This window comes from Cryptomeria japonica, chromosome 3 (assembly GCF_030272615.1).
Source record: "Cryptomeria japonica chromosome 3, Sugi_1.0, whole genome shotgun sequence".
NCBI classification, from domain to species: domain Eukaryota; kingdom Viridiplantae; phylum Streptophyta; class Pinopsida; order Cupressales; family Cupressaceae; genus Cryptomeria; species Cryptomeria japonica.
Genome location: NC_081407.1, coordinates 818643464 through 818655364, shown reverse-complemented (window position 1 = coordinate 818655364; position 11901 = coordinate 818643464). Strand labels below are relative to the sequence as shown.

Genomic DNA, 11901 nt, shown 5'->3' with positions numbered 1-11901 from the left:
TCTATCTCTATCTCTCTCTCTCTGTCTTCTCTCTCTCTCTCTCTCTCTCTCTCTCTCTCTCTCTCTCTCTCTCTCTCTCTCTCTCTCTCTCTCTCTCTCTCTCTCTCTCTCTATCTATCTATCTAGGTATCTCACCTCTCTTCCCCCCTCTATTTCTCTCACTCCCTCCATGTCTACCTCTCCCTTATCTTGTATTACTCCTCTCTCTCTTTGTTCCTTTATCTCTCCTCTTCTTCCTCCCTCCCCTCTCTAGGCCTCTTTCTCCCTTTCTTTCCACCCTCTCTCTATATTCACATCCTTCAAACCCCCATCTCACCTCTCTCCCCCCTCTATGTCTCTCACTATTCTTCCCCTTGATCTCCTTTCTCCCTAGCTCTCTTACCCCTTCCATCTCTACCTCTCCCTCCATATCTTCTTACTCCTCTATCTCTCTATTCTTTTATCTCTCATCTTCTCCCTCCCTCCCCTCTCTCTGTTCTTTTATCTCTCTCTCTCTCTCTCTCTCTCTCTCTCTCTCTCTCTCTCTCTCTCTCCCCCTCTATACCTATCACCCATGTCTCATTACCCACCTTTGTCTATTCCCCTCTATCTATCTCACCCCTCAAGAATCCACCTCACCTCTCTTTATCCCCCTTGTCTCTATCACCTCTCTCTCACCTCCATAGGTCTCTCCCCAGCTCTTTCTTCCTCTTTCCCTCTCTATATCCCTCTCCCTCCTTATCCCCATATATATCTCCCTTCCCAATTCTCTATCATTCTATTTTCCTCCCTTATTATGTCTCTCTCTATTGTCTAGGTTTTTTCCTCTCTAGATTTCTCCTTCCCTTCCTCTCCCCCCATCTACCTCTACATCCATGTCTCATTATCTACCTCTCTCTATCTCCCTTTCTATCTCACCCTTCTCTCTCACCATATGGGTTACACCTCTAGGTCTCTCAGTCCCTCTATGTCTACCTCTCCCTCTATCCCCACTTAATCTTCTCTCTCTTTGTTCTTATGTATCCTCTCTTCTCCCTCCCACCTATTTCTATGTCTCTCCCTCTCTTTCTTCCCCTCTCCCTCTCTATCTTATAGATGATGGATTATTTATCTTAGGAATTTCTACCATTTCGTTTGAGATAATTCTCAATAGATTATCAAAACTAATATGTCCCATTCTTTTATGCCACAAGTGACTTTCTTCTTTTTGAATGACAAAGTAGTTTTGCCCATTTAACTAACTTAAATGATATGCATCTTTATTAGTTCTACTTCCTTCCACAATCAATTCTTCTGTATCTTTCCTTTTTATTTCACATCTTTCTCACTAATAGACAACTTGTATTTATTATCACACATTTAACTAAAAGCTAGAAGATTATGTTTCAAACCTTCTACATATAAGACATCGTAGGTCTTTTCCTTGCCTCCATCAAGGCTCAAAGTACCCTTTTTCGATGATCTGAGTAACATAGTTTTTGCCAAGTGTAACATCTCCTCCATTATACCTTTTGAGGCTTGTGAATTTCCTCTTATTTTTTATCACTTAGCTTGAACACCCAATGTCAATTATCCATAAATTCTTCTCTTGCTTGGTATGGAGTGTTGTCTAGGTTACCAATAACTTTTCAAGCTTCTTCTCCTCCAGTTTCTTCTTCTAGACCTTCCCCAAATTGCCCTTTTGACTTACAAGATCATACCCCTTATTTTTTCGGTACAAAACTACTCACAAATTGACTTCTAAAATTTCTTGCAATGTGACTAAAGTTATTACACTTATGATAAATGATATTGAAATCAAATAATGGGGCAAACACATTTTTGTTGGTAAAATTATTTCCTCTAACCAGACCTCTTCTACAATCCATTGCCTTAGGACAAAAAATATTACAAGAAAAACAATATCCAAAAATAAGAATAATTAAACCTGGTATTGAATCCTCATCCTCTATGTTCTTTCCTTATGGATCTTCTATTTCACCTCTAAACATGAATGAATTTGTCCTCTTATTTTCTTGTTCTCTTTTGTGATCGCAACATTCTCAATTTTTGAACTTTCAAAATTTTTATCATCCATACTTATTGCTTTCAATATATCAAACTGCTTTATGTTTTTTACCTTTTTTTTAATTTAGTGAATCCTAATTTTTTTTTGATGTGTGACGATCACTGAATTCCAATCATTTGATCCAATATTATTGTACTCTTTTCAAACTTCATATTTTGTTGATTCTTTGTTTTGTTGAGATCTTTTTAATGCAACATTTTTTTCTTCTAGCTTCTCAATGTCCTTGTCTTTATTCTACATTTTTTTTGTTAATACCTCTTCAATACTTTTTTCTTCTTCTATTTATATTTTCATCTCAGTGATTGTTCTCTCTAGTTTGTCCAATTTCTAAGATAGTTTCTCTGAGTTTTTCACTTCCTCAAGTAATCTTTTTTTTAGTTCCTTTATCTTGGAACAAAGTAATTCTTTTATTACATAACCATCATCATTTTGATCATTTGTTTCCATTTTGGTGTGATCATCTATTGTCTCTAATGCCATGAAAAGGGCTTTCTCACCACTGCCTCTAATATTATTTTCTCTTCTTCTTTATCAGATAATTCACCATCCTCATTTATAAAGAAACTTTTTATTATTCTTGTTAAACTTCTTTTTGGTGAAATTCTTTTCCCATTCTTTTTAATTTCACTATTGGAATCCTTGTAGGAATACTTAGCCATGAAACATCCCATTTCTCAATGATTAAATTTTTTGGAAGGTAACTCTATTTCTTCATCAAAGTTTGACTCATCTTCCTTTTTAGATGCCTAGAAGGTTGTCTATTTTGCAATGGATTTTTTATTATCTAGACTCATCACAATAGCTATTAGAGATCCATATAACTCATCCATTGTTAGCTTGTTCAAATCCTTAGATTGTTCAATACCAACCAGCTTTTGGAAAGAATCTTGATGGCAAGGATCTAATAACCTTCTTCACAACACATGGTTCTTTTGGTTCTTCTCCCAATCCTCTTATGGAGCAAAATATCTCATCAAACCATAGTATGAATGCAGCAATATTTTCACCCCCCTTCATCCTCGACCCTTCAAATCGAGTTTTGCAAGTTTAAAGATTTTCTTTTTTAATTTTATTTTCTCCTTCATATATTGTATGCAGTTTAGTCCACTAAGGATCCTTACATTGCATCACCTTTATATACTTAGATTTAGTCAAACCAAAAAGAGAGATCATTTATATCCCTAGCTTTGTTTTTATAGGCTTTCAAATCGACTGCATACCTTAGGGGACGCTCTATAAACACATATCCATCTATTATGGATTGTAAGACCTTAAAACCTAGAGCCATCAGGTAAGATTTCATTCCTCCACTCCAAAATATATAGTTTGATCCATCACAAAATGGAGTATGACTCACAGATGAAGGAGTAGCTGAGAGTGCCATCTTGGGTCTACCTTAATATATTAGGCTTTATCCAAGGAACCTTGATCTAGATACCAATTTAAGGGAACAAAATATACTAAGAGGTGGGTAAATTGTGGTATATATACAATTTTTACTCATTCCTCAACATAAATTACCTTAGATAACTTGATGCAAAAATGAGATCTACCTATCTTAATTAAATCAATGATGAAACAATTAGAGCATGTAAATCAACACACATAGACACATAAGAAACACTGGATATACATGAAAAACCAAGGATAGGAAAAACTATGGTGAGAATAGTTACTTGGATCTATTGCCTAAATCTAGCCTCGCAAATATTAAATCATTTACATAAGTTTGTAGGAACCAACCTACAAAGGACACGAATCCCCTTGAAGTACAGTGAGCACCAACCCACTAGAGACACCCATTCAAACTCTTAGGTCTAAGCAACAACTTAGGAGCTAGGACCTCAATCTCAACAATATGGAAGATATAAAATTAGGTCCGTAAAAGTAAAAATTAATTAGGAATTATCCCTCTGATCCATTCTTTATCTTGCTTTTTATAAACTTGTATACTTTGAAGTACATTACAACTTAAATACCTTCTACAAATAATGGCTCTAGGACACATATATATGAGTTCCAATTACAATTACAAACATAAGTCAACCACATAGTTTATTTCATCAAATGTGTAGTAGGATAGGTCCTAATTAGCCCGAACACAAACCAATGCAAAGAATCCCCTTAGACACTTCACAAAGTCGCATAAATAGGTCCAAAATGTTATCCTTACATAATTACCTGTAAATGAACATGATATACTCCTTATGTAGGTTGTTCATATGAAACATGCAATAGGCCTGGCCCAAAAACTTACACACAACTCCACACAAGGAAAATCACCATGTGGATCTAGCTGAGGATCAAACTGATCATAGGGAGCATCCACCCTTAATTTCTAGTATCCCATACTCAAATCAACTATCACATTTTTTTTAAAAATGAACTGGTTCTATCAACAACATAATAACGAATTAGTAAATCAGACTATCTTTTGCTAGACACCAAAGATATAGAAAACACAAGATATAGGTACAACATGTGTAGGCATACTCTCCTTCCAAAGTGTACGTCATAATTCTTCATCAATGACAAATATGATTCTCTTCAAGTTACTAGAGAAAGCATAGACTAGGTAACTACAACCAATTTTTAGAAATAAAATTCAATCAACAAGACAAAATGCTTCATTATACTATAGACATGGCTTGATCAATGTTGTAGTCATATCAATCAATAGAACTGCATAAGTTAGTCGCAACTCAAAATGCACTAACATGACAATGTTAGTAACACAATTCTCTAGCTATTTGAATACATTAGAAGTAGGTAGTAGAGCTACAAAAATCTCCTTTGTCAATGATAACTTATGTTTAGCACGAGTCTTGTGGTTTTTCTAACCCCTAAACTTTGATACTTCTATCTTTTGTTTTTTTCTCTTTCCAATTCCCTATCATGTGTCATAATATCATTATTAGTCATAATTTGGTGTTATAACTTTCCTAGGTAAGATTTTCCCACCCAAAATCACTATTTAAATTTAGAGATGTGGATGCACATTGTGGTTGGCTATTTATGTTGTCAAGATGAATATAAAAGGGTGAACATGTCTATTTAGCAGGATCGTTGATTCCTTTACATAAAAAGCCTTACCTAAAAATTGATTTGGCACTTGTGTTCAAGCATGAGTATCAATGAAATAAATTAAAAAAATGATTTCAAAAGTCAAAGGATTCAAAACCCCTTTATCTCAAGAGTCATTTCATTTAGAGTTCATATTAGAGCTCTATTCATTATGGTTCTAATTACATTGTATTAGTTCAATTGATTATTTTCATGGTATGACCATGAGAGTTTAATTTCATTGTGGTTGTTGATGTTGCAAACCATTTGAATGTAAATCAATATTTATTTATAATAAGAGAAATATTGGGAGTTATACCTATTTTGATTATTTACTGGTTAGAATGTGATTGTAATGGAAATATGTGAATAGTGAACTAAACACAATGTATTTAAGATCTAATTCAAACATATTAGAATATGACCTTTTTTTTTCTAAATAATGTGTTTAGAAGGTTAAGAATTAGATTTTTATAATTCTTTTTGCACCCCATTAAAAAAAATTCTTAACATTGAAGATGTATTAAATATGATAAAAGTACATGCATTCACAAATTCCTCAATATGAAAGTGAAGATTACAAAATTGAAGTACTTCACCAAATGGGATGATGGGATCATGAAGAATTCAAACTTATTGATAATCCTTTTAGTTTCATGCAATCAATTTTGAACTAGAGAAAAAGAAAGAACACCAAATGGGTGACCTATTCAAGAGGACTATTGAAATGAAATGCGAGGGAGTATTTTTAGGTAACCATATGGTCTTAGGTGCAAAATGCATAATTAGAAATGAAGTGAGAATCCTCATTTGAGAGGTTTTAAAAAATTACATGTCCAAGATATACCAATAAAGTCAAATTAGAATAATTTCCTAAAAATCTAAATATATTTGAGGAAAAGAAAAGCCACTTCAAGAACATAGATGGAAATTCATGCCATGCCTTAATTTTATAAGATCAAGAAGATCAATAAACTAAAAATTGAGTAAGAGGAGTGATGTAATTTGTACCATTCTAAACTAAATGGAAGATTACACTATTAGACTCATTTATTGAAAATTCAATTAATGGTGGATTATGTGGCCAACTTGGGATATGTGTAGGTAGAGTAGAGAAATGTGTCGAAGTGGATAGAGATCTATCACATCTTATGTTAAATAAGTAATTATAAGATAGTTGTAGAGAAAGTTTGGGATGAGAGAGGTGAGATGTTTGTGTGGGTGCATATTAATAGATTATATTTGGAGATGAGTTGATTAGTTTTGTGATCTTGATGGATCTTAAATAGAGAATTTTTATTGATATAGTAATGTGTTCATAAGGAAAACCATGGGTGTAGTAGCTACAGAAATAGAAAGTAGGATCTTCATTATTGGAATGTACTGCAGGTGTTTGGAGGATAATGTTTCAACACAAATTGGGTATCTTATTTAATTTGTTCAATCCTTAGGTAGAAGAGAATATCATGGGAATTGTGGATCTAAAGGTATTGAAAGGTATGCATGTTCATAATAATTTCATTAAAGAGTAGTTTTCATTGATGATTGTTGATGTTATATAAAATAAAATATGGAGGAAATTGGTGGCCAACAAGTATGTTGGTATAGCTCTTTGGAAGATCTAGTGTATCCTGTTATCTCCAAATATGACCACAAGTTAGCAACAAAAGATATAGGGAGTCTTCAAGAAAGTAATAATAAAGGACAATGTTGCATAATTGAGTTTTTATTGTTATATTCACTAGATGCACTGAGTGTTGCAACTTTGGAGACCATAGGACCTACATGACCAATCATTGGGATTTGTTATCTTTGTAGAGAAAGGAGAGGATGAAAGAGTTGTAAGGAGATATTTTATTTATATAGTTCAATAACAATCATGGAAGACCCTTGGTTTATATAAACCCTCAATTTGAGAGATGTTTTTCAACTTTATTTGATTAATGGAAGCTAGCATCTTGAAAACATCTTGTAGGTTAGGAAATAGGAAATCATCACAAACAAGATAAACGTAATAGTTCAATCACCAATGCATTCATTGCAATGAATCTACCCTAAGCACACTCAATAGAGACATAAAAAACAAAGCATTCAAAAGTAAATATCATGCAAACCAGATGATGATTTGGATGCTTCTTCCATGCGGCTCCATTGTTCTTCTTTCCTCTTCAATTGGATTTGTGGATCTCACCTACAAGTGCACATACAATTGAAAGCAAGATTGACTTTGATGAAAAGCTCAAGAGTACTAGAAGCATAAGTTCGATAGTCTGATAGGAATTAGCTTTGATTGATGAAGATCATCCAATTTATAGAGAAATTGGATAGATGACAAGATTAGCATGATCCAATTCAAATGGAAATTGCAAATCAAGAATAGCAAAATTATGACATGTCTATGACAAATTGCTATGCAAGGATTTATGACAATTTTATGACAAATTCTATGACAAATTGCTATGTCAAGACAAATTCTATGACAAATTGCTATGTCAAGACAAATTCTATGACAAATTTCTATGTCAAGAGTATGACGCATGAAGCACAAAAATAGGGAGCACTAAAGACAATTTAATTAGGTGGAATTGCAATTAGAAAATTAGAAAATAGGTGGAATTTAGGAATTAGAAATTAGAAATTAGGAAATTAATGAAAATTAGAAATTAGTGAATTAATCAATAATTTTTCATTTATTAATAATTCGCAAAGAGGGAGAATTGATGAAAGATTAGGAAATCAATTAATAATTTTTCATTTATTAATAATTCACAAAGAGGGAGAATTGATGAAAGATTAGGAAATCAAGTGAATCAATTAATAATTTTTCATTTATTAATTAATTCACAAAGAGAGGAATAATTAGTTAGCCAATCAAATGAAACATTTAATTGCGACACGAAGACCTAGGATAAATAAATAAATTATTTAATCCTAGAGGAAGAAATGACACACAAGGTTAAATGATTAAATCAAAGACCCTGGAAGACGAATTAGGTCTTGAAAGATAATTGACTCGATTTGATTTGATTTTGGATTGATAAATGACCAATGTGATAAATGATTTGATTGATGCGCCAATTGATGAGGAACAATGACAAATTGATCCAAATTGACATAATTAAGACAGATAATGATCGATAGCAAAATTGATCGCAAAATTGATCGCAAAATGACAAGATCAATAAGAGGACAAGGATCGATGACAAAATAGATTGCAAGACGACAAGATTGAAAATGACCACGATCAATGACAAATTGATCGCAAAATGACAAGATCGAACAATGACAACGATCGATGACAAATCGATCATATGATGACAAGATTGAAAAGAGGACAAAACCCTAATTAGGATTGACGATGTCCAAAATGATAAGATTGAAAAGAGGACAAAAACCCTAATTAGGATTGACGATGTCCAAAATGATAAGATTGATGAGAGGACAAAACCCTAATTAGGTTGACGATGTCCAAAATGATAAGATTGATGAGAGGACAAAACCCTAATTAGGATTGACGATGTCCAAGATGATGACAAATAAGCATGCTCATTGATGCAACAAGATAAAATCGATCAAAATCATGACTGGATAATGTTGTCGACAAGACCAAATTCGAGGACGAGATGATTGAAGAATATAGAAGAATGACTCGATGTTTGCAAATGATAAAGACCAAGTGCGTGACATAGGAGAAATGTTAATGCGACGCAAAAACCTAAAATAAGGCAATGCGCAAATGTTAAAGTATGACTTCGCAGGCATTGACCATTTTTGGGTGTCTACACATCTTATCCATAATCTTCTTGAAAAGATAATTCTTATGTAAATAAAACAAAACAATTCTTAAATATTTCTAATATAAAATAATTCTAAAGTAAATCATGTTTTTTAGATAATTGTATTCTTGATATCTATACTAGAAAAACACAATAGCCACTTCTTAATGTTTAATATTTTTATTAAAAGTACATACATTCCTTCATCCCTATTACAAAAGCATTTTATTTTGAAGAATAATTTTTTTCTTTATTTTTATAGTATTGGTATATTTAAAAATAAATAAAAAATCCAAGATAACAGATTTCTTTTTTTTTTTAATTAATTTAAGTTCATGTTATAAGATATAAGAAATTGTCAAAATAGAAAAAATATAAGAAATTTAAAATCAACCACCAAAAAATTGTCAACAAAGCCTCATGCCAAACACTCATGAGTTTGAAGAATGTTTAAAGAAACTTCATTCCTTTTTTTTCTTCGCAGAAACTTTCGGAGGTCGGAACGGGTGAGACGATTTCTATTGACTTGCGCCTTTTACGAATCAGTTTCAACCTTTGATCATTGAATGCATTAGAAAATTGTGTAACACCATCTATTTATCCTTTCATCCCCATGCCTTTCTATTCAATTGTATCCCTTTTTTTGTGTGTTCTGTTCCCCCCCTGCTCTGATCTGCTCAGCCATGGCCCCTCTTTTCTTCTTCCCTGTGATGATGCTTTCCATCTCCATCTTTTCAATCTCCGCTCTTCCTCACTCTCTCAATCATCAACACCAACAGCAATTGCTCTTGCAATTCAAAGATGCCATTTCCCACAATCACACTTCTCTGCTCGATTGGAATCCTCATAGACCCCTCTGCAATTGGTCTGGTGTTACCTGCGATCTCTCCTCTCACTCTGTGATTGCCCTCAATTTATCCCACATGAATTTAGATGGCACCATCTCTTCTGTCATAGGGAATCTCTCTTCTCTTCGATCCCTCGATCTCTCTAACAATGCCCTCACTGGTCACATTCCACCTCAACTCGGCCAACTTTTCCGTTTGGAGAAACTCTGGTTGTACCGCAATCAATTACAAGGAACGATTCCCACCTTTTTCTCCGCTTGCCGGAGTTTGTATGACCTGGAACTCTCTCATAACCAACTGCGTGGAAGCGTTCCGCCAGAGTTGAGTCGCCTCACACGTCTGAAGTATCTTTACTTAGGAGGAAACAATCTCACAGGTACCATTCCCCATTCCTTAGGAAATCTCTCCGCTTTAGCTGAATTGTATTTGGGAGACAGTGATCTCACGGGTACCATTCCCCAAATCTTGGGAAATTTGTCTGCCTTAGTTATATTGGAACTGGACAATAGTCATCTCACAGGTACCATTCCCCGTGAATTGGGCAAGCTTACTCATCTGCAGGTTCTTCTCCTTTTTAAGAACAACTTATCAGGCACCATTCCCACCTCTTTAGGAAATCTCTCTAAATTGAGAGATTTAGAATTATCATACAATGAACTCACAGGTACCATTCCCCGTGAATTGGGCATGCTCACTCACCTGCAGGTTCTTTACCTCTGGAAAAATAACTTATCAGGCACCATTCCCACCTCTTTAGGAAATCTCTCAAAATTGTCTGAGTTGGAATTGCAGGAAAATAATCTTATAGGTACCATTCCCCGTGAATTGGGCATGCTCACTCATCTGCAGATTATTTATCTTTATAAGAATAACTTATCAGGCACCATTCCCAGCTCTTTAGAAAATCTCTCAAAAATGAGAGAATTAGACTTGTCTGAAAATGGTCTCATAGGCCCCATTCCTCCTGAATTGGGCATGCTCACTCAGCTTAAATTGCTTCATCTTTTCAAAAATTACTTAACAGGAACCATTCCGAGCTCTTTAGGAAATCTCTTAAAATTGAGACAATTAGCCTTTTCAGAAAACCAGCTTAGTGGAAAAATACCAGATTCTCTCGGTAGCCTTCACCAGCTAAGACGTCTTTATCTACGTCACAACAAGTTAACAGGGGAGATCCCTGTTAGTTTAGAAGGTTGTTGGATGTTGGAGAGGCTTCACTTATCCTACAATAAACTATGGGGAAGGATACCTCGTTGATTCACTGAGTAGAGCAAGCTTTGCACTCAAAGAACTATATTGCTCCAGGTACTTATTATTGGGTTTTCTTTATATAGGCCTTGCCATTTCCTTTAACAATCTTTTGAAATTTTCATGAATAAAATTGATTGCAGGGCAGGGATTGGACTGGATGTTTCTATGAAAGAAGATGGTTATACTTATAGCTATAGAATCCTGATATTAGAGATGGTTATAAGAATCTGAAAGAGGCCAAGCAATAACATGTTTGTGGGAGTCATGAACTTGCAAAAGTGGGTAGGTTAGCATTTTCAAGTAGACCAGCAGCTATTGTTGACAGCGCGCTATAGAGAGATGTCAAGGAAAACTACTACTACTTTTGTAAATGTTTATAAGTTTATAAAGAAGTTTTAGTCCTTTATGTTTGCTAGTTTCAAGTTTGACTTCCATCACAGGCTTTTTAGTCTTCTTTGAGATTGTAAGCTGTTCCAATTATGTGTATGCGTTATACTAGACTGAGAAAGTAGTGTTCTTTATATAAACTTACTGAAATACTGCAAACTATGTAACGTCATCTTATTTATAACACTTCCTCTCAATCATGCAGAATGTTCAATTTTTGTTTCCCTTTCTTTCCTTGGTATTCATTAATCTCCGAGCTCAAAAAACATGAGATAAATCTGGGTGCCATATCAAAGATGATATATTCGTGTGCAGAGAGGATAAAGCATGAATAAGAATTTCAAAATCATCTAATTTTTAAAGATTAAAAAGCTAAATAATCTCTAGCATAATTGCATACGCTCTTTACATGAGCACTCGAAATCTGACAAAATATGTCTTACATTAGATTAGTTGCATCAAAGTTGTGTAGCTACAACAAGCTTTCACAACCTTTCCTAAATATTAGCCTTTGGACCTTGTATAGCAG

At 34.1% G+C, this 11901-nt stretch overlaps 1 protein-coding gene across 1 annotated transcript; it reads left to right on the top strand.

Annotated features, from left to right (window-relative positions):
• The first annotated feature begins 9534 nt into the window (after positions 1 to 9534).
• LOC131037305 (LRR receptor-like serine/threonine-protein kinase FLS2) lies at positions 9535 to 11480 on the top strand. The gene is made up of 2 exons (XM_057969399.2): positions 9535 to 11039; positions 11126 to 11480. The coding sequence occupies exon 1, from the start codon at positions 9570 to 9572 to the stop codon at positions 10989 to 10991; it is 1422 nt and encodes a 473-aa protein (XP_057825382.2). The 5' UTR covers positions 9535 to 9569; the 3' UTR covers positions 10992 to 11039; positions 11126 to 11480.
• Positions 11481 to 11901: the final 421 nt, after the last annotated feature.

Coding starts and splice junctions, on each gene's coding strand:
- LOC131037305 (XM_057969399.2), top strand. CDS start 9,570: ATGGCCCCTCTTTTCTTCTTCCCTGTGATGATGCTTTCCATCTCCATC.